The 23,858-nt window shown below is 40.1% G+C and overlaps 1 protein-coding gene across 4 annotated transcripts in view; it reads right to left on the bottom strand.

Moving 5' to 3' along the window:
• The window catches only part of LOC147324423 (excitatory amino acid transporter 2-like), a 29,208-nt gene that overhangs the window by 4,377 nt on the left and 973 nt on the right, over positions 1–23,858 (bottom strand). Inside the window, exons 1-10 of one of the 4 annotated variants that reach the window (XM_086298220.1) lie at positions 11,500–11,792; positions 9,002–9,141; positions 7,094–7,246; positions 6,593–6,843; positions 4,825–4,972; positions 4,087–4,213; positions 3,628–3,861; positions 3,340–3,534; positions 2,483–2,617; positions 2,082–2,346 (exon numbers count right to left, since the gene is read on the bottom strand). In XM_086298220.1, the coding sequence (XP_086154346.1) occupies positions 2,082–2,346; positions 2,483–2,617; positions 3,340–3,534; positions 3,628–3,861; positions 4,087–4,213; positions 4,825–4,972; positions 6,593–6,843; positions 7,094–7,246; positions 9,002–9,141; positions 11,500–11,537 (1,686 nt within the window). In that variant the 5' untranslated portion in view covers positions 11,538–11,792. Of the gene's footprint in view, positions 1–2,081; positions 2,347–2,482; positions 2,618–3,339; positions 3,862–4,086; positions 4,214–4,824; positions 4,973–6,592; positions 6,844–7,093; positions 7,247–9,001; positions 9,142–11,499; positions 11,795–23,858 lie in introns of those variants that run through there. The other 3 variants (XM_086298218.1, XM_086298221.1, XM_086298219.1) reach the window with 3 other exon arrangements.

Here is a 23,858-nt window from a genome sequence, read left to right as displayed (position 1 = left end):
TAACATTTGCTCAGCATTAGCTCTGTAATACCTGTCAAAAAGGTCGGCAGTGTGGATTCATTTTTATTAAGGCTAAATTTTTCACACATCTTTCATGTTAAATGCTTGAGACTATAAGTATGTGCATGTTAGAAATTGTAACTGGTATGTGCATTAAAGCAAAAGGTTTGGGACCAACATCTGCCAGTTGCAGTAAGACCAACAAAGCCAGACCATATTCACCAAGACCAAAGCAAATATGAATCTTTCACTTTCATCAATACAGTAGAATTATATTACAATCGGAGAGGTGTCAAACCTATTGGTCAGAGCATGTTGCTTGTTTGCATTTTTGTCCTGGGATCACCAGTTAATATGGTTTGTGTGGATGCACACTGGTATATGCTGGTTGACTGCAAATCTGTTGTTTTTATTTTAGTACAAAATGAAGAGTTTGGAATAATTTAAACAATGTTTTGTTTAATAACATTTTTGTTTATCTATAAATAATTTTGGCTAATAAGGCAAAATGCACTCAGTACAGTGGAGCTGATTTAGAAAGATTATTCTCCCCAAGACCAATGAATAGGTTTTAGGGTAGAACCAATTTCAGTTAATGGAGATTTTCTTTGGTTGACTACAGCCCTCTTTAGCACTTGAAACCTACAAAGACAGAATTGCTATTTTGCAATAAGGAACACTGGAACTGCAGGAAAACCACTGATGTCCATGCATGCTCGTGGTAGTCCTAACATGAGTTAGACAGTTTCTTTTAATGACCTGGGAATAGACCACAAATTTATGATGAAAACCAACTTAAGAGGCAGTAAAAAAAAGACAAATTAATACATTTTAAATTCAGAATATACAAATAACACAAAAAAGGAAAGAACACTACCAAATGAATGCATAGTTACGTTTTAGCTATTCTGCAAGCATCTACGACGTTTCATTGGACTTGAAATGGGTTAGAAATGTATGTGAGGCAAAGCAGAACAGAAAACAGGGAAAAGTGGTGTGGAAGGTACTGGAAGCAGCAAGGTTTTGTTTAACATTCATATGTAAGTGTCCATTAATAAAGCAAGTCTGAGAAAGGAGGATATAACTTTTTGCCATGGGCAGATTGCTTGTGCGACAGATTACCAGCGTTGCTAGGTAACGCCCTTCATCCTTTAATAAATGAATAGGCTCATCAGTAGGCCTTTGCCGCCCGTCTGTGTGTGTCAGAGAACAAGCATTATGAACTTACATATAATATTCTAAAAGACTGGAATACATTCAGATATTGGATTTAAAATGTTTTACATTTCCGGAGCTCCTTCTCCCCTCTAGATTTCACAGAATATTTCTCACACTGGACAGAAATAGATGGTGTCAAAATGCAAAAGAAAAAAAAAAAAAAACCCTTGTAGGGAATGACTCACTGACAGTTTCGTAGTTGGTGTGTAGGGAACATATGAACTGCTAATTAGCTCTAGCACTTCATTTCTGTATCTTAAAATCCTACAGAAAATGGGAAACCTTTGGAAATGTTCCCATTTAACAGTTAAAATCTGCTGTATTCTAAGAAAAAGCAAAACACGCCATACTGGACAATAATTTGAACATAAGCAATATTTAAAATTATGTCAAAAGACATTTCTTTAAAGTGTTTATTAATACATGTATTCTGAAGTTTTGATAAAGGTGGCTGGTAAATAATTCCTCTGTGTCATAATGAGGATTATCCTGCTCTGCCTTTTGAACTGGAGCCGACCCCCAATTGGCTCCAGTAATCAGATTAGGCTAGCTGTTGAGGGAGAGAAATTTGATCCTTTATTCATATGTACCGATGCTGAATAATATTTTGACATAAACTATAATTTTTTGTTGTTGTTTTTCAACAGCAAAGCTGCTATTCCAGAGAAATGAACACATGCATACATCCAACTATTGTTCCATTGCTTCACTTCTGAAATAAAATAACAGCGGGTGTATTTACAATGATGTAAACAAAGACGCAATGCTTAAAACTCAAACAGATTCAAGCAAGGTGCAGGGTGAGCATGCAACACGAGAGAGGGTTATATACAGGTCTCTATGTTTGTAAGCATTAAATGTACCTTGCATTCATCTACTACAACAGAATTGTTAGCAGTGGCGCTAGCAGTTGTGGTATCGGTAGCGGTTAAGACGCACTGGTTGGAATTATTTTCGTGGTGGTTCTTCATGTCATCGTAATAAGACTGGGTCTTTGTCATCATTTCAATGTCGTCCGACTTTGCCGTGTGTGCATCCAGCTCATCCAGCTCTGCCTTCGACATGTGGTACACGATGCCTGCACCGTAGGAGTCACCCACCACGTTCACTGAGGTCCTGAATCGATCACTGATGAGACACAAATCAGCATGAAAGATGGCTTTGCATGCTAGTAAAGGGTTTGAAAAACCCTAATACAAAAGCAAAGGCAAAATTACCTTGTACAGTGTAACCACAATATAATTTTTTCTTTTATCAAACTCACAGCAGCCAGTCGACAGCAACCAGGAGACTGATATCTTGGGTTGGCAGGCCTACAGCAGTTAGGATCAGCAACATAGTCACCAGGCCAGCACTGGGAATACTGGCGGCCCCGACACTGGCCAAGGTGGCTGTCAGACTGGGTGAAGATATGGGAAAGCGGCACTCAATAACATTCTCCAAAACCACTTGCCTAACCTCATTCTTCACACCCTGATGCACTTCCCCAAACACCAATGAACATTACATCCTCTGCATCTCACAGTTAAAAGGAGGCACTCAGTTTCTGCTGTGCTTAGGCTGAGGCGCACCCGAGTAGGTTCTTCATCTTTATGAACAGAGGCTCACAGAGATGAAAGAGAGATTGGATATTTAATTTGAAGGTCCATGGATTTATATCCAATAAAAATGTCAGAGTCAATGTCATCTATGTGCAGATCACTGGATTATAAGAGTATTTTGGAAAGATTGTTGCGATGAAAACAGCGAGTGACTGGTAATTCTTGCTTAGCTTCCTCCTTAGCATGAGACAAGGGACTGGGGCATATGGCTGCTTCCTCTGGGTGCTTAATTTGCTGTACTCTAAATTTCTTTTCAGCTCACCACTAAATGCCACAACACTTCTGCTGAGTTTGTCTTTATTGTAATGATCTAACTGTGGGAGCTGCATTTATCTCAGTTTAAACAATTTAAACAGTGGGAACTGCAAGTCTTACTTTGGTGACTAAGAATAGCTTCAATGGAAGAACTGCACACATATGCAGCCATTCTGTAGGACTCCATTTCTAAAACCCATTCTTATATATATGTAAGCTAGGATGGGATGTTAAATATTAAGTGCAAAGCCATGTTTTTTCTGACCTGACAGTGATAATTTGACCAGGGTCAAGGTTGACACCGTTCATCTGGGCAATGAAAATGGCAGCCACAGCCTCATACAGAGCAGTTCCATCCATGTTGATGGTGGCACCGACTGGGAGCACAAAACGAGTGACTCTTTTGTCAATACCCAAATTCTCTTCCAGACAACGGAAGGTGACAGGTAGTGTACCAGCACTGGAAGGGAAAAGCAAAACAAGTTGGATTATAAATGTATAATAATTTGCACAAATATTAAGACAGCAATTCCTTTTCCATTCTGATGCTAACCTGGAGGCTGTCCCCAGAGCAGTAATCCAGGCCTGGAAGATGCCCAGGAAGAAGGTGAAGGGGTTTTTCCTGGTGATAACGAAGTAAATGCTGGGGAGGAAAATTGCTCCGTGGATAATGAGGCCAATGATCACTGTCACCATGTACATGCCCAGCTGCCTAGCCACGACCTCCAGATCCTTAATGGAAATGATCTTGCCACAAATCAAACAGGCAATACCAAAAGGAGAGTACCTGATGAGAAGAAAAAGTATATGTTTAATCATTTAGCAACATATTAAATTAGTTAACCCTCATAAAATCTTCCTATTACAAGCAAGCCTTTATCTTTTAAAGCATTACAGTTACTTGACAAATAACTTGGAATGAACAACAAACACATTAAATTAAGTCATTTCTGATTCAAATGACTTAAATGAGTTTTAAAATGAGTCAATGGGAATCTTGAGTGACACTAACCACATGATCATGATGACAAGTTTCATCACAATCTCATTGAGGATATTGAAGAATTCAATCATGAGCCTGGCCTTCTCTCCCATCTTGCCCATGCAGATGCCAAATGCAATAAAGAAACCAATCAGACCTGTGACAAAAAATCATAAATGTGTCACATTTTGAATGCCACCAGTGCTGAAGGGTGAGATGTGTCCAGCATCAGGGAATTCTTATAAGATGATAGGGTTTCCATTTAAAAACCAATAGGCCTGTCCAGATATTTGCGACATTCAAAACCGATTCCCAGGCATGACTCTAGAGTATGACTGGAATATCTGAAATACCTGAACATCTATTTTCCATGATATTAAATCAATATGGGGCCGAGGGAATTAATCTAAATGACTTTGATTATTCCCCGACTTGTTCTCTTTGCATTGTGGTTTCGATGGAAATGTCTCAACTGCAAAACATTCAGAACATTTCCATCAGGCAGCGATCTGTATTTCTGTGTATTGCGCTAGTTAGCAAATGCTGTGATGGTGATGGCTAAGCTGGCTAAGATGATGAATGTTCTCAACATGTATACATGTTCTGTTACCTGCTACCAGCTTAGCATTTGCAACTTAGCTTCATCATTGTCTTCATTTTAGCATGCTGATGTTAGCGCTTAGCACCATTCGTAATATTGCTTAATGTTACTAGGCCACATACTGCAGCTATATTACTGTGTTTTCAGTTGCAGTGAGTTTTACATACCCAAAACATTCATGCCACTTTTGAACTGCAGTGACTTTTTGATGATGTACTGAGGCTCCTTTGTAATGTTAGCCACTAGGCCCTCCATAGTGGTGGCATTGACATCCTCCTCAATAACCACCTCCACCTTCTTTGTGACTGTCTGAATCTGAAAGAAATTAAGCATTAAGCATAAATATTAATGAGCTAATGACATTTAAAATATTTTTCTTTAAGAATTCTTTTGTGGTATTAAAGGTAATGCACTGCAGTGGTTCTGAATCAGATCTCTCTAAAAGACTCCAGTTTGCTCGTGTAAATGGAGAGTCCTCTTCACACACTAAGGTTAACTATGGAGTTCCACAGGGTTCCATGCTAGGACCAATTCTGTTAACATTATACATGCTTCCCTTAGGCAGTATCATCAGAAGGCATTGGTAAACATTTTCACTACTATACAGATGATACTAAACTTTATCTGTCCATGAACATACACCATAACACACACCAGTTAGTTAAACTGCAGGTATGTCTTAAAGACATAGTGCTATCCAGAGTAAGCAAATTCTCACTCTGGATAGCATTACCTTTACCACCAATTCTTGGAATTGTTTTTTACCAGGATATTCAATGCATATATTAAACAATTATGTAGGACTTTTTTTTCCCACTTGAAGCATATCTCTAAAATTAGAAACATGTCTCAAAGTGATGTTGAAAAACTGTTCATTCATTTATTACTTCTAGGCTGGATTTGTTCGTTATTATTCGAATGTCCTAAAAAAGCCTTTAGTTGATTCAAAATGCTGCAACAAGAGTATTGACAGGGACTAGGAAGATATATAGCAACATATATATATATAGCAAGATATATCTTCTACACTGACTTCTCTTCATTGGCTCTCTGTTAAATCTAGAATCAGATTTAATATCTTTCTTATAATGTACAAGGTCTTGGATAATCTTATCTTAATGACCTTATAGTACAATAACATCACATTAGAGCACTTTGCTCTAGACCGCGAGCCTACTAGTTGTTCCTTTAATATTTGAAAGTAGAATGAGAGGTATAGTCTTCACCTTTCAGGCCCCTCTTCTGTGGAATCAGCTCTAAATTTGGATTTAGCAGATAGACACTTTTCTTCTTTTAAGATAAGGCTTAAAACTTCTCATTTTGATAAAGTATATTTTTAGGGCTGGATCAGGAGACCCTGAATCCTCTAGCTCTAGGCTGCTGGGGGATTCCCATGATGTGTTTCTTCTTCAATAACCTTTTTCACTCATTATATGTTTATACACCACTCTGCATTTAACCATTAGTAATTAATTAGTTATTAATCTCTGGCTCTCTTCCAACAGATGGCTGCCTCTCCCTGAGCCTGATTCTGCTTCTTCCTGTTAAAGGGTAGTTTTTTCTTCCCACTGTCCCCAAAGCACTTGCTCGAGGAGGGGTTGCTTGAATTTTCTATGTTTCCTTTCTATTATTGAAAGCTATTTACTTTACAATATAATAGCATTGGGGCAACTGTTGTTTTGATTTGGCATTATATAAATAAAATTTGTATTGTGTGTGCAATTGTTTTGGTTTATCAGGCATCAACCCCTGTAGTTCTCTGTTGGTAGCCTCTTCCGAACACTTTATGAATGTAAGCCTACACATGTCCCAATACACAAGTTTATTTTCTATGACTTTATGTAATATTCCCTAACAAGTGATGGGATGGCATTCATGTGTTCAGATATCTCACAAAGATTTTCAAACTGTGAATAAATCCTTTTAATCTGTTACCTGTTGGAAACAAGCCTGCACAAGATTCTCTGGGAAAAGGTTCCTGATCAGATCAAAGAAGGCATCCAGACTAGACACATCATCATTTTTCTCGCCCTCGCCAAGATTCTCCTTCAGTTTGGGGTTGCCAGGGTGGATGACTAACACCAGGATAACTCCCAGGATAGCAGCAATAATTGTGGTTGTCATGTAGTAGACCATAGCTCTGGTGCCCAGGCGACCGCTAGATTTGGCATCAAGACCGGCTAGACCTGCACCCAAAGCAAGCAAGATCATGTTTGCCTGTTAATTGCTAGGACGTATCCAATGGAAATGTTGACTCAATGCTGCAAGACATGAAGGCTGTGCTATGCAAAGACAATTAGTAGATTATATAAGGGTATTTTCTTATTGCATTATGACTTTTTCACCAAGTCTATTTTAGTGTATTAGAGCAGCGAAAGGTGTAAATCAAGAACTTAAAATTCCTAATATATTTGAGTGTGATAAATTACACTGCACCTGTGATTAAACTGGAGATAATGAGTGGCAGGATCAACATCTTCAGCATCCTCATTAGGATGTCTCCAGGAAAAGCAATCACCATGACAATGTCTGGGTGGATTGGGGAAGCAACACGAAGCAGCATCCCTGATACAGCCCCCAAGATCACACCTGAAGTGCAACAAGAAAAATAAAAAGGTGTAAAATCCCAAAATATGAAATTGTGTGAGAGAAACAACGTGAAATACAGAAACAAAGTGGCCAAGCCAAGCCAACTTTAAGTAAGTCAGATATTACATGCAAATAAACCATAACAAAATGCTATGATTTTAATCATTTGCTACTTGAAAATAGTATCAATTCAAACTATGAAATAAATAATTCTCAAATGATTTGTTGTCAAAGACATCGTATTAACATCTTAGTAACATCTTAGCTTCCAGCCTTATAATTTCAGTTGTTTGGTGAGAAGGGATCTGCTGGACACTTAGGGAGGGCAATGGGTTGTGAAGATAAAATGCAAACCTGCTGACAGTGAGCAAAGCTCGTGGAGGATTAAAATCAGATTCCTTTGAAGCAGAGAGGAGGAGCAGCATGTCCGACTCACTGGTGAAGCATCTGTCATCTCAGCAAACTCTTTTAAAATTTTTATTTTTTCAAAAGCTTCAATAAATGATGGATAAAAAGATATGTTTCACTCTAATCTCAGGCACAAATTTTGTCTCACTGAGATACTTGGATTATTTTCACATTATCTTTTTTGCGTGTGCAACCTTACCTTTCCTCTGATCTCCATTCTTTAATAGCCTGAATATTGTGACATTTGAAAGATCCTCTATTCTCAAACAAAATCGTTGTTGACCCTTAAAGCCACAATGTCTCTTCCAACCAACAGCTCTTTTCCTGCCACACACTGTTCCTGCCATTAAGTAAAGCTGACCTCTGTATGCTCCCACCCCCCACTCCCCTGCCTACCAGGCCTGGTGGTTGGCCTCTGTGTCTGTCTGTCTTAGGCAAGACAAAACTCCAACATCCTCCTGGGGCTGCACTTCCGCTGCCAAAGATAACACAGCCCAATATATTGTTTCATAACACAAACTGATCACAAGGCCTCCAGCGTTTTTTTTTTGTTTTTGTTTTTTTAAACCTAAGTTGTCTTCAGCGCTTTAATCTATCCCCCAGTCTAACAGCATCCAGTGGATTCTGCACACCCGATGGTTTTGGATGGCACTTGATTTCCTGTGCTTTCCCTTTGGAGCAATTGCAAGTTCCCTTTCAAGGTTTCATCTGCCAAGTGACAGATGATCAATGATCATGCTGGCTCACTTGCTTTGTGAGCGTCCAGCCGGGTGCCATTGGATGTACACAGTACGCATGCTCACACAAGCCCACATCCATACAAGTGCAATGCAGTAACTGAATAAGTCAAATGTACACATATTTTTTAATTTACAGTTTAAAGAGTCCTGTAATTATAGACTGTATGACTGGGAGAGCCGACATAAAAACAAACCATCAGAAAGAACTACAGTTTAAACAAATCTAATTTAAGACCTTACATCTCTTCCTTTATTAAAAACTTTTTTTCTTTGGACCCTAATCAGCATGTGGTAAGATGACAGCACTTTTCATGCATCACCAGAGGCTGTTTTTATGTCCAGTACAGCACAGCTTTTGATAGCAACAGGTGGCACAGAATTGGGAAAGTTCAGAACACTCAGTCATCTTTCTGTCTGAGCACAGATGGCATCTCCTCCGCACATATAATTGAGCTAGCATAAGACTGAACTCAGTGGTAGTTAGTATCTGTGTTTAGCCCTCCTTACTTTTTATTAGGCTCTCGAGATAAAAAAAACCAAAACCAAAACATAATAATAATAATAATAAGTAATTGAAAGAAAGAAAAAACAGCGTGAGGGGGCTTACCAAGGACAGTGAGAGTGAGAAGAAGGTTCTTGAACATTTTGGAGCAGATTAGGGCACATTTCGACTGGGGCCTGGCCTCAATGGGCTCCAGGTGACTCTCGTGCATCCTCACCTCCACTTGTTTAGGCATACTGTTGGCACTGTGATATGAAGAAAGAACAAGTGATTTTTGTTAAAATCAAAGCCATCAAGTCAGACAATGTGAAAAGTACACACTTGACCACAGAACATTTTTGATGACCATGCTGTGGTGATCATGCTGTGGTCATATTCTGTCATGTGACAGTCACTGTGAGAAAGAAGACTGTTGATTCCACAACAACATACAGGAGCCTTTGAAAACTGTTTATAGCTCAAATCAAAACACTGTGTGATGAAAAATGTTTAGCATTCAAGCGTTGCCAAGCTGTCACTCGAACACTGTTTGTTCATGGTTAAGAGAGCATTCCAAAAGAAGCAAGCTGACTACAAGCTGCTGCTTCTGAAATCACAGTCCTTTGGGGTATCTCATCTCAGTTTACTGAAGGGTGATTGTGTAGCCCCAATTTTCTCAGAGCAGACTTTTGTTAGATTTTTGCAGAAACTATGAAACCTTTTTTCTGATAAAATAAAATTAATTGTGGAAAATGTTGGTAGACTTTTCAGGAATTGTTACAATGCACAGATTAAACAGAGCCTTAATTTTACAATGTTGTTGCACTGAAAAAAAAAGAGTACGAGACAAAAAATGCCTAACTATCAAATAATATATCTGTTTAGACTTGATCTTTCTATCTCTCAGTTATCATTTCAGTTTTCACATTCACAGGTAATGCTTTGAGAGCAGCTTTGTGTTGAATAAAACACAATTTTCCATAATGAGCAGCCCTGAGTAGCTTTCTGTAGTCCCACTGAGGTGTTAATGCATTTGTTTAATGAGAAGGGAGCCAGCTGTGTCTGTTATGTGACAGTTAGGTATGTGTAAGAAAAGAGAAAATAACAGGCACTATAGCTTTATGCTAATCCCTCAGCATCAAGTTAAAGAAAAAATATACACAATTAACTAGCTTGGCTTGATATATCTTTTGTCTGCTTATGGACTTTGTTGCTATTCAATGAGCCCATTACAAATTCTGGTGTGATGGACAACCAAGAACAGAAAAAATGAAATAAAGTGACCCTCACCTTCCCCCTTGCCGTGGGGTTCACAGTCTAAAAAACACAAATGGAAGCTTCAGTGGTGAAGATTATGTTATTTGGAGATATAATGATGATGTCAAGTATTTTTTTTCTTTCTTTGTCAAAGCTAAAGCTTTTACCAAATGCAACAGAGAGCTTGAATCAAGAGGTTGTTTTGGGAGAGGAACCTCACAGCCAGCCTTGTTATTATTATGATTTTTTAGGTTTTAGTTTTTTGTGTATGCATACAATTCCACATAAAACACACACTTTCTAAGTTACACGCACCTCCCCCATTGTGTGTGCATTGTGATGTTGAAAGACTATAACAAGACCACCTGGTCACCTTCCAGGCACACAGATGGATGATTCCTAGCTCCTCTTATTAATTTCTACGTGTGAAATACAGAGAATACACGCAAACAGCAGGCAAGTAGCAGCCACATTGCACTCTATTGTGGCGTGATTGCATACTTTAGATAAAAACTCGAGGAATTCATAAAACCCCAGAAATTCAAAAATTACCATTATATAAAAATCCTATTCCACGGGAGAGATGAGTGCTGCTAATTGAATGTCCCCCTTTTTCTCTCCCTGTCATTATTTTTAGCACTATGAGAGGAAGCAGGCGATACTCTGCCATAATCCTCTCATTAACACTTCTCTCACCAAGTCAGAGACAAATGAGAGAGCAGGTTTGTGTGACCCAGTGATGGATGAATGTGAAAAAATATAGCTAAGAGTTACAGCCACTGCAGCAGCTGCATTATTTATTATCAATTTGCACCAGGAGGAAATAGCAAGGTGTTTTTGTGTTATAGAGTCATTTTGTTGGATGGAACATCCTTCTTGTTATTAACATTTCATGAGCTTCGAATTAATTACTGTGCCCTAACAAATAATTCTGAGAAGCTTCACACTTAAGTCCACAATCAGATGGGACTGGGCATCTTGTTTCAGGAAGTGTAAATGTTAAAAAGTTACTTTTGTTTCAGTATAATCAGATTTTACTAAATGTTCAGTACAAAACCATATTTCAGACCTTCAGACCTGTACAAGCCCACACACCCACAAACAGCTTCTTCCTCTCAGTCACTAATGGGATCATGTTGTAAACCGGTTAATCTTGGCTGAGAGCTTAGTCAGATTAATTGCATTACAGGACTGTAAAGCCATGAAGAGTTACTGGAGTTGTGAATAAAATGAAAACTATAAAACTATATTTTTTTCATTATATATAAAAACAAAACTTAAAAATCAATAAGTGGCTGGAGTAAAAAAAGAGAAAAAAGTAAAAGGAGTAAATATTTATGATATGAATGGAAATACATAGTACTTACTTCATTTCTGGGGGAGTTGAGGTAAGTGCTATATACATTGACCAGGATCAAATCTCCAGTCTTTGGTATTTAAGAGGGAGTCGGCACAAGAAAGTGTTAGCAGGCGTGCAAGTGCTCCATCCAAATATGTTGCCTGATGTCAGCAGATAAGATCCCAGGTACAGCCGGTGGCTAAAAACACCTCTGCTCTGCTGACGGCAACCTGCTTTCAGCTGTCCACAAACTCCTCCGCAGCATCCAGAGAGGAGCGAGTCAACACAGTCCAGACGACAGACTTAGTCACAGACACAGCAACCTGAATGGCCCCATCCTGATGTCTGCTACATCCCCCACCGCCCACCGCCCACCCCCCCTCCACCACCACCACCTCCTACCCCTTGACTCCACTGCCACCAACACCCACGGCCAGCTACTCACGAATCTCACACGTGCACACATATCATACGCAGACGCACAGCCAACAAACCTAAAAGTAAATAAATAACTAAGAAGAAGAAATGGAAGGAGGAGCTAGTATCAGAGCCTATGTTTCAAATCCCCTAAACACTGTAATCCCCACAGAGAGCATGCTTCTAGACACATCCAAGTACCAGATGGATATGTGGTTCACCACATTATACACTGGTTAATCAATCTATCTATCTATCTATCTATCTATCTATCTATCTATCTATCTATCTATCTATCTATCTATCTAATTGACTATAGTCAATAAAACTCCAAACTGAACTCCAAAGCACAATTGACCTATGTGATTCATGTGAGGATGCTGTCACGCTGATTTCCCTCTAGTCTCCCAGCAGCATGAGACTTCACATGGCATTGAGCAGTATCACATTATTCTAATTAGGGAAATGTGTTGGAAAGCTATTTCCTCTTCAAACAAATGACCAGCTACACAACAAAAGCGAGAGGAATGCCATCTCTGTCTGTAAAGGTTGTGTCATGAGAAATCACTCATCCTAAATCCCTTAACATGTCATCCTCATTCAAAGGGCTCTCCCGCGAAAAGAGTGCAGTTTCGGGGTGAGAGCAAGGGGCTAGGACAGAGAAGAAGGGGTTACAAGGGGGAGTAAGAGGGACACTAGGGGAGAAGGGGGTACTGGGGTCGCACCATCACTTCTCAGCCAAAAGAGGGGCCTGTGAGGGGAAGGCCGAGGCAGCCATCCCCGCTTTTGGCTGGTACCATGTGAAGCTCTCTGCTTCCTCTCTCTTCCTTCTGAGGGGCTTTGTTTCACACGCAAACAGTGGCAGTGGCCCCAACTCATCCGGCCAAGCGCTGCATCCAAACTGGCAGGAGCAAGAAAAGGAGGGGGGGGTTCAGATGAGAGGGGGTGCAAGGGTATAGCAAGAGGGGAGTGCAGTGGGCATGTCCAGAATGCCAGTTCTTTCAGGCCACTGATGTCATGCCTGTGCCCACCGTGGGAGAGCAGCGGAGGGACCAAGGCGCCCCTTTCTCTTGCCCCCCTCCACAGTCTCTTTTTCCAGGATGAATGAATCTTTCAGAAGCAGCAGCTCATTGTGTCCCATAATCGACGGCGATTATCCCAATTTTATGCAGCCTTCCCAGTGCAAGGAGGTTCCCTGAGCGCTGGCATTGAGGGCTGCTGCGATGCAGCAAGGACCACGAGGGGTTGTCCTGGCAACACTCTGTGGTTTAGAGAAGAGGATGAAGGGGAAGGAGGAAGCTCACAGCCACACACATACATAGCATACAAACACACTGCCTGCACAAACACCCTATAAAGAGAATGTATGGCTCAAAAGATTTAAGTTTTATCTTTATCTCCTAAAAGAAAATACAAATTCATGCATTCAAAAAAAATTTAAACAAACTTCATGAGGTGTTTTGTGCTGCTTCATAATTTTTGAGCTACTGCGGTAAGTGTGGACATATGGTGCCAGTCATAAAATATGTCTACCTAATAACTAAAGAAGTTTGCATTAGAGGCTGGTTGTGTGATTACTGGTCAAATTCAGGCTGTTATCATCCATGTGATAGCACAGACGGCCCATTATACACGTTTCCCACTGGTCTCTCGAGGAGCCCGATCCCCATTCTCTTGATTGGTGCATCACAATATGTTGTGATATAAAGGCAACTAGAGCAGGGCCAGGCTCCGGATATATCTGCCCCCTTTGGGCCTCACAGTCACTTGCATTACAGTGGGAAGAAATGAGCTCACACATACTGGCTGCCTAGGAGCTGTGACCACCACCAGCCCCTCAAAAGGAAGCTCTCAGCAAACACTCCAGGTTGTGCTGTGCATAAGAAGAGGGAGATAATTTCCAGGACTCTAAAGAAAGAGAGGCTTTATCACACTGCACCTCTAGATTATGCATCCCTACATGGTTGGGATTAATATGTTCAGGGACAGGTATCGATAGAGATGTCCACAGAGGGAAAAGTAATCAGTGGAAGTTCCAATAAAACAATACTGATGCAAAACTGCATGTGTTAAATATCAAATCCCAAATCACAACTGACACTGTGCTTTCCTTCCACAGTCAGTATGCTATTCTCCAACAAATAAACATTTTTAAAGATTATGTATTTTCTGCATAATATCTTTATACATCGTCTTTTTACATATTTGTGTGTCTCAGCTGTTTCTGAATGTTGTTTTCCAAAGCATGCTACACCTCTGACATTCCCATTTTAGTGTTGGTGATCCTAAATTTTCTCAATTCTGTTAATTTAAAAGAGTAGGTGTACAGTCACTCAGTGGGACACTTAAAAAGTTGTGTTAGGCCTATTCAAATTTAACCCTGCAGTGAGCTTATAGTCACAAGAAAGACACAAAGGTAAATGTATGTGAACATGAATAAAATATATTTATGCTGAAATTCATCAAAGTCACTAATCACTAACTGGAAAGCAGGTGACGTGTTCTAAAGGAAATTCTGAGGAAACTTTTCTGCAATTGTGAAGTTTTACTCACAGTCAAATAAGAGAAAAGCAACAGAAATGTAAAGCGTGTTGTTATCAATATAGTGCTGCAGATCTGGTGACAATAACAGGGGTATCCTTAAAAACATATGGGCATCCTGCCTTTGTAGGCCTAAGCACTGGTATTCAGTACCACGGTCAGTGACCCAGCCTCCGGTCTTAGCACAGATCTCCCAAATACTGACAGACTACCAAGTACTTACCACAGCTGACCCTGAGATTGTCACATGGTGTTACTGCCCATACTGAAACTATAAGGAGCTCAAAAAAGTCATACTTGTCATAATTGTACCAATATTTTTACGTGAATTCACAGACTGGAGCTTGTCAGTTTTGTCTTTCAGTGCTTCCAACAAATACAGTGATGACTCTCCTCTTCAATTAATGTCCTTCCTGAGAGATACAATTCTCAATTTCTTGTATTCAGTAGCTGTAAGACAGATTTTCTCTTTTCAAATTTCCCATTTTTCTCATTATATTTTAAAATCACAGTGTATCGCCATCTTGGCAGTGCATAAAGGAGCATTCCCTAAGGTTTCCTTTTGTTTAGCACAACTCTGTGTCCATAATGAGGCAGTCATTAGGAGAGTCTCTGAGAATCCCGAAGCTTGTGTTGGAGTCTCTATAGATCGCACATGCGAAAAAGTCCCACTGTAATTAAGTCCTAACGGCCCATTATGCAGAATCATGGTTGTCACAGGAATGAATGAGGTGACTTCAATTCATCTGGATAATATCTGACAGGGAATTTAGTCTGATGGTATCTATTTCACCCAACCTCTTTACTGCTGGACACGTAGTGACACCCCAGAGTATGTTGGATGATTTTTATTATTTAAAAAGGCCGAACATCAAACAGCTATTCTCAAACCTCTCACATTCATAACCCAAGTCTCAGTTTTTATGACTCACATTCTTCTTAGACTCTTAACTGTGAAAATTTCAGCTATGTAGTGACCGCTCCTTCATTACAAGCTATCCAACTCTCCAACTCTTTTCTAAGTTCACAAAAAAAGAAGAGTCACCTGAGATGCTCTCACTCTACCGCTCCAAACCTCCCAGATGATGGGTTACACACATTTCCCGCCTCCTAAGAGTGTTTCTGTGTTCATGCTGTATATGAAGTGAGGCTACAGCACTATCATTAGCAGAGGCGCATCTGTTTAACAGAACATCCCATTTTTCAACACACAGCTTTTCATGCCGTTGGTCCGATCCCCACCGGAGCTCATTAAATGAGCCAGTAAGGCAGGACAACCCCACCCCCTACTACAAACAGCTATAATGTACCCGCTACATGGCTGAGAGGCAGATGACAGGGAAGAGGGGAGGGGTTAAATGGCAAGAATGCCACATCGAGATGGATCCATAACAATGCAGTGGGGGAAGGGCGAGGGAACGGGGGGCGTCACTGATGGAGGTAAGGATGGAGACAAAGGAAAGGAATGGCAAGCGAATAAGAAAACAGCAAAGGTGAAGGGGAGAGTAATCACTTGAAGAGCAGCATGTCTCCACATTTACTGTAGGCAAGGGGCTTTTTTGTTAGCACGTTATCTGTGGACACATGACGAGCTGACATCTGTGTTAGGCAGCTGGCCCTGTGAAATTGGATTACTGCGCAAATCATGTTTCATACATCACTAGACTCACCTGACACACTCTAAAATTGAAATGAATTAAAATGACAGGATGCACGTAAAATTGTTTTTGAATATGGAATGCCATTGTCAACAATGAAAACGTCTGCTGGTCATGTTCCATGAATCAAAGGCTGGGTGAGGGGGGTTAAAGTCCGGGTCTGGATTTGCCAATAAGAGGACAAAGGAGGATGGATGTTCTCTCTCTAATTAAACAGTGCAGCCTATAGGGACTGAGCATAGCCTGAAACAGTAGCCATTACCCTGATTTCCCCACACCACCCTGCAGCGTTGCCTGAAAGGGCATGCCTGCACACATACAGCTCATTACATCATCCAGCTCAGCCAAGATACCACGTGCACATTTTGTACCTACGCTAGCATATGACTCAGTCCTAAAGACAAATATTTTGTGTAGATTTTTATATGTTATATGAATTGGATCATTTAAATAACAAGAAAAGTCTGGTTAAAATTTTAGAAGTCTATATTAAATTTTGCTTAAAAACAGCATGGAAATCATTTTAACCTCTAACAGTAAGATAATAATACCGCAGGTATAACTGTCTTCAACAATGAAACCAGTGCCTAGTATCTGTGCAACCAAATGAAATGCTTGTACTTCTTGGAAATGTGCCATATGTTATCTGCATATAAAACTTGAAATAGATGTATGTACACATGGCCGTTACAGTGTTCTTAGCAAAATCACATTTCGGTAAGATGTGCTCATTAGTTGAAAATGTAATAATCTACTAAGAACATTCTATGTTTGTGTGTGTCCAGAGGAAAATGCACATCATCAGGGATGCAATATGGAAGCATATCAGGAGAGCAGGGAAGTGTGACCGAGCTGTCAGCTGCTCACTTTCAGTGTCTCAGCATATATCTGTTTTCCTGTCATCGGTCTCTGTCTCTACCTAAGTTTCTCTCTTCTTTTCTTCCTCACACACATACAAGATACTGATACAGTACGGGATATTTTCAGCCAAGGCAGATTATCTTGAGCTTTTTTTGGTCCTGGTTCCATGAACTGGAGTATTTTAGGTATTTTTTGAAATAAACAGAATTTTACAAATTTACAATTAGTAAAGATAAAGAAGCACTTTACTATCGCTCTTCTTTCAGAGCCATGTCTTTGAATCTGAAAAGCAGGAGCTAGCTGTTGCTTACTACTAACACTTTTTACACGTGAAGCCACATGGAGTCTCCTGCTACTCTTTGGTTCATCTTTTTTCCTTTAAAGTCATGCACACTTTGTCAAACTTATGTAAATATGTATTCAGTCACAGGCAGCAAAGGAATGCCGTAGAGGGTGAGCACTCTCTCATAGACTTTTTCCACAACCTAATTATTGAAGCCAGCATATAGTGGCAGTCAATCATTATCATAGGCTCTGGGCAAAATAATTTTCAGCAATTTTCCACTGTCATAAATCCCACATGCATAAAAATCGTAGCCTGCGAGAAGATCGTAAACTTGCTTTGGATTTCAGGACGAGGAAACAAGGATTCCCAAAGATGTCAGTGGGAATGTACCAACAGGTCTGTGTAATCCATAAATGTTACATGGTAGACGTTGATTTCAGGTTATATGTCTATATATCTAGAAGACTAGATAGATAGATAGATAGATAGATAGATAGATAGATAGATAGATAGATAGATAGATAGATAGATAGATAGATAGATAGATAGATAGATAGATAGATAGATAGATAGATAGATAGATAGATAGATAGATAGATAGATAGATAGATAGATAGATAGATAGATAGATAGATAGATAGATAGATAGATAGATAGAGCTCCTAATTAACCAGTGCATAATGTGGTGAGCCAAACGCTGCTAACAAAACCCTCTCTGTGCTCATCGGCCATTGAGGCAATCCGCTCTTGGAACACGCCAACCCTACTAGAATAATGGGCCACTTTACAGGCCTCCAAGTTAGTTCACAGAATATAGAGCTGGGAAACCGCTCGCACAGGGTTCATGGGGAGGAGGGAAAACTTAATTGTTGCCTCCATTTTTGTTTTTCATCCCCCCCCACCCTCTCTTTCTCCTCTCTTAGTTCTGAAAAGGGGGCTGACAAACAGGCAATGGACACAATTGTTGTGTGTTCCGCTGGACAAGTGGGTGAAGTAAACAAAACTAGACTGTAGGGTCTATCGACTGGAGCTTGTCAAGATGGGATAGGCTGAGCAGTGGGGAGCAGCACACATGCAGAGGAAGGATTGGTCAGGGAGTTGTGTAAGTAGGAGGGGTGAGGGCCACTGCCAGGTCTGGGGGGGAGTTAGGTAGAAAGGGTGAGAGTAAAGGGTCCTGAGGGAATCAGGAGAGAGAGAGCAAAAAAAAGAAGGGGGGGTTCCGGAAGAATTGGGGGGTGGACATGGGTGCTGAGGTTACTCTTCTAAGTGTGGGTATTGTATTTAGTGCTGAAGTTCTCATGCATGTCTTGCTTCAGCTCCCTAAAATGTCCGAAAGTGATGGAGCTCGCTGCGATTAAGTAGACAAGTAGCAGCTCTGCTTTGCGCTCCCACAGCTCAGGCTATTTACATACTCAAGAGGAACATTAATGCCAGTCGATCCCCCAAGGCTGAACAAAGAAGCACACAAACCTGCCTCTGAGGCCCATTACGCACTTAATTGAGGATTTGTGGAATAGTAAAAAGGGGCAAAGGAAGAGGAAGGTGGGTGAGACTGGGAGGGGTAGTGGGTGAAATGGGCAATTAAACAATTTCTTTGTTGTTTTTGTGTTATTTTTATGTTTTTCCCCCTTTGAGTTTCAGTAAGATTTGATTTCCAAAACATGGATTTCAAGTATCAAACATAGAAATGATAGGTAGACAAATGTAAACAGCAAAAGGAGCATCCAGTGGGATACGAGAGACTTTTCCTAAACCTAAAGACAGGTTAAACAAAAATGTTTGTTATTAATGTATTTTAACAGTTAGAAGGCCCTTTGGCATATTTTTAGTTACACATAACTGTTTTTGAAAGTCTCAATCTACAGATTAATGGAATATTGTTATTGAAAGTAGAGCATTTTTGTGATTGGATGCTACTTTCTGCAAAATGCAAAGGCATCTGACATCAAGTTAACAAAGCTGTTGTATAAACCAAAAGGAGCTCCATCTGATAATCAGTGTGAATCTGTCACGATAAATCACTGTTCAGATGAAGTCTTTTATTTGTTTTGAGCTCTAAATCTGCTTCAATTATGTTTCTTTTGTCGCCACACAATGGGATGATTGTTCATAGTGGCATGGTCTTTGGTGCCAGGAAGGAAAAAAAAAAGAAAGAAAATGAGACCCCATCTATCCTGCCTCTTCTTCCCTTTACCAATCACTATTGGAGTAATTTTGTGACTCCCCCTGCTGACCTGAATTGCAATGTAGCAGGTGCCAATGGGATGTGGGTGGTTTGAAGTTTTTGCAAGGAGGAGGACAGTGGCAGTGATGAAGCGAGTGGGAGGGATGAGGCCTTTGCTGTACCAGTAAATGCTGACTCAAACCTCATGTGCGCACCCCCCCCCCCCCCCCAGCTAGTGTGGTGACCTCCAATATTAATTATGAGCAGTTATCTAATATGATGCAGAATATAGGTCAAAACAGGAATCGAAAACTGCAGATTTGCATATAATAGGCAGAGCAGATCAAGTCAGTATGTGAGGAAACTTATCTGTATTTATGTAACTTTCAGAATGTGATGGCACTGGCAGACTTTCAGTACGCATCCTTGATAGTCTAACAATAACTTCTGACCCATGTCTACCAGATGGGACCAAACCCAAAATTCAGATAGTTTAGTAATGGGCCACAGGGCCAAGAACATTGCAAGCACTAAATTACACTAGAAGGCTAAAATGACATCTAATTACATGATATGAATTTTAATAAGCCACTATTACAATTTTTTTATTTCACAATAGTGTAGCAATGAGGCAATGTACCAGCCTGCAAAGCACAAAAAAGTACATAAAGTAGCACCATTTTACTTTGTTGCTGTTTATGGGTAGCCTATAGAGCACCTTTCCAGCACATATACAGAGGCCTTACGCTGTGATGGCAGAAATTCTAATAATACTGTACAATTAATTTTACTATATTTAAATAAATGTAAACTTTTTTCACTGTATTGTTTTTGTATGATGGAGTTAAGGTGTCTTTCTTTACCTCTGCTGTCAGAACCCTCATTAAGGAGAATTCTAGTCCAGCAGTACAAAATATTATTCTGAGACAAAATTTACATTACATGAGATAAACTGTAAACTTAAATGGCACCACGTGGGTGGTTTTGCTTCTTCTCCTGCACATCATCAGAGATTAATTGGGCAGTTTATATTGGTGTCTTATTGCAAAAATGAAGAAGTGCCTCATTCGTGGCCAGCAGAGATCTATCATTTTGCTGCCCAGCAGCAGTCCCGCTAGTGAATGCCTATGATTGTGTTCCTGTGCAGTCATACAGAAGTGAAGGGAGCTGGGCTCTTTGTTTGGTCATCCCATGGGAAAGGCTTAACTGTCCAGCTCTCTGAGAACCAAAACATTGGTTCTATAGGCAGAACTACAAGAGGGAAAGGAAAAAAAACAGATGATGAATCACCTTCTTCCCCATATTGGGAAGACTCACAGCTGTGATAGAGTTACAAGAAAAAGACAAATCACGATTCAAAGCCCAGAGAGAAAAGTTGGCAAACAAATACAGTAAAATTGAGTAAAAAAATGAAATTGGGTGATATTACTGTAATTTGGAAGGACTGGAATAAAAGCAACAGCTAGAGAAAGAAAAGGGGGAGTGCTGAATGAGTGTAAAAAGAGAGATAGAGAGATAGAGATAGAGATAGACAAGCACGGGTGGTAAAGAGTGAAAAGAGGAGCTGGATGGCACTTTGGCAGCTTTTGAATGTTCCCAGGAGGATTACTCAAGCACTAGATGCCACAGACTGCCAGCGAGACCACAGAGAAGCTGGGTGAATGGAGACACACAACCACACATGGACACAGGTACACATCTCTGTGGATGTCCTCCTGCTGTGGACTGGTCTCTAGTTCACCTGTTTCCTCTCTTTCTTTTTTCTTCATCTACCATCAGTTTTCCTTCATTCTTCCACATTTCTCATCACGTTCTCCACCTCCTTTTTCATCCCATTCTAAATCACACTTGTTCTCAGTGTCTTCAATCAAGCCTTTCCAAACAGATAAGAGAACAGGTCTGACTTGCCCAGCCCCAGACAGGTAACAAGTGCTTCGAGATACATTTTTCTCTGAAAAATGTATCTCGGTCTCAAGGAGGGGAAACAACCCCACCTTCTCCCTTGCTCACCCACTCCATCATTTATCAATTTAAAAACAAAGCCTTCTATGTATTACTCTCTGTCCTCCCCAGCATTTTATCTTCCTATTACTCCCACATGTTAACTCTCTCGCACTCTACCTCACACTTCTCACAGTGTAAAACCTCAGTTTGTCTGGCAAAAACTAAAGTGCTTTGGATTTCAGTGGGTGATTTTTCACCTGTTTGTTTGTTTGTTTTTGTTTGTTTTTATTTATTCCACCACATAGCTTGAATTTTCTTTGAATCAGTTCATGTCTAAATACTGCTGACTGCTTAGTTGGTCCACTGTTCCCAGTCAACTGAGTACATTAAAAAAATCTATCTACTGGATTCCTTCTCTAATAATTCTGAAGCACAACAGATCTTTATCAAGTTTCAAAACTATTGAGATTGATTGGTGGAATTTAATTTGCACTAAAGAGGATAGTCCCTGAAGAAGATATCAGTCAATCGACGCATGGATTTTTTGACAAGGCGCCATGATTTGCCTTCAGCCGGTTTCTCCACAACAATGTGAGCGTGTATGTGTATGTGAGTGTTAACCTAAACATCTGTCCTGCCCTGAGGGCAACGAATGTTGTCTTCACTAATTAAAGTAGCACTTGACAGATGTTAAGGATAACAGCTTTGGCAAAATATACTTTTGACTTGTTTCACTTCTAGAGCAAGATTGGCCATGCTGCAGGAACTTTGATGTGCATGTGTGTGTCTGTACTGCGTGTTTTTTGTGTGTGCGTGCACATGCATGACAACTGGCAACTCCTTTGTTACATGTTTTGAGCTTCCAAACTTCCGAGAGTTAAAACATATTTTAAACATATTTATTAAAATTTTACATTTTTGATAGTCATTGCAAAATTGTCTTTAAAGTTGCAATATTTGTCTTTTCAACAGTGTTACTTTGACCATTTCTATAAGCTGAAAAGCACAGAAAGAGAGAAAATTCCTTTTCCTGTCTTGTAACAAAAAATCATAAACACCCTAGAAATAATTAGTTTTTGATCCTAATTAATTCCTAACAAATGCAGGAAAGGAAGATTCAAAATTGAACTGACAGATACAGTGCCTACAAAACGTGTAATTAATTTCTTCTGTATAAGTGGATGCTAAATATATGCATCATACAAACATTGATGTGGATGCAAATTTTCATTTATGTGAAATGCTATGGCTGCACTTCACAGTGTGAAACTGCATGACATGATAAAGACATATGCTTGCAAATATAAATGATCCCCCCTCCCTCCCCCAGCTGCATGTGTGGGTTTGCCTTGAATGTGTGACAGGTTCAGTCATGCAAGGCAGAAAAATGCCACAGTGCAATAGTTTGCCAATATGGATCAGCTGCATGAACAGTTGCTTTACAGATTCTCGTAGCAATTACAATGAAGGTCAAGACCTCAGCGATCATGTCTCCTCATGGTACAGCCAGTTCCTCTCACAAGGCCCACCGATGGAAGAAAACATGCCCATTAAACCCAAACATATAGACTTATCTGCACTCAGGCGAAGCGCCAAACCCTGTCTAGGTTTGATCAACATGCTTTTGACAGAAGCATCCATAAACAACCCTGTAACCGTTTTCAAGACCATCCAAGATTAATGCAGAAGGCGATCAACTGAGAGTGCCAAGAGAATTGGTTTCCATGGTGACATTGATAGTGCGATTGGAAAACTGTGTGTTTGTGTGTGCTCACACCCCAACGCCCATGTGCATTCCTTTTAATATCATAAGGAAGAGTGCTGCAAGGATTGGTTTCAGATGGGGTGGCGTTTGTATCCAAAGGTAAGAAGGGGGGAAAGGGGTGGGAGGCGACAGCTCGCTATAAGATATTTTCGGGTTTTTTGTTTTTTGTTTTTTTTTTAAGGGAGGAGTTCATATATTACTCAAATGCATGGTCGTCTTGTAAATGCAAGAGGCTGCCGACACATGACACCTCTACGAGGCTACGAATAGATTTTCCACAATAAAATACTTTATAAGAAGCTGCAACACAGGCTACAACTTGTTGGCTTTTTCTTCAGAATCACTACACAGGCCACACAAGAAAAACACGGTTTGTTAATTAGTACGCAGTTACACCTGGTGTCAAACCAAAATTTATAATGGAACTGTAAAAAATATGTCACAGCACCTATTTACAATAAAATCTACTTTTTCTATGTGATTTGCGCTTAACCCATCTGAATTTCTCTAAACAATAATAAAATGGGAATCGTTTTGCGTTTGGATGAAGGAAAACAAGGGCAGCCACCTTCACAGAGTGCTGTTTTTGGCTCAGCTGCCAGTTAATTAGAATAATAACGACACAGGAAATCATTCCTGCCTGTGGCCATCTCCCTGTACAACGCATCCACTTAACACACTGTTTGCTGCTACAACTACACATGTTTCTTTTCCAAATATTTATTTATAAGTGACTTATGTATGTATGTAT

Source organism: Aulonocara sp. 'chitande type north' Nkhata Bay, linkage group LG7, assembly GCF_057382095.1.
Source record: "Aulonocara sp. 'chitande type north' Nkhata Bay isolate Kocher_YH1m ecotype deep benthic linkage group LG7, A_spYH_male_GT1.1, whole genome shotgun sequence".
Classification (NCBI taxonomy): domain Eukaryota; kingdom Metazoa; phylum Chordata; class Actinopteri; order Cichliformes; family Cichlidae; genus Aulonocara; species Aulonocara sp. 'chitande type north' Nkhata Bay.
Note: the sequence above shows the minus strand (reverse complement) of the source record. Positions and strands in the feature narration are given on the sequence as shown.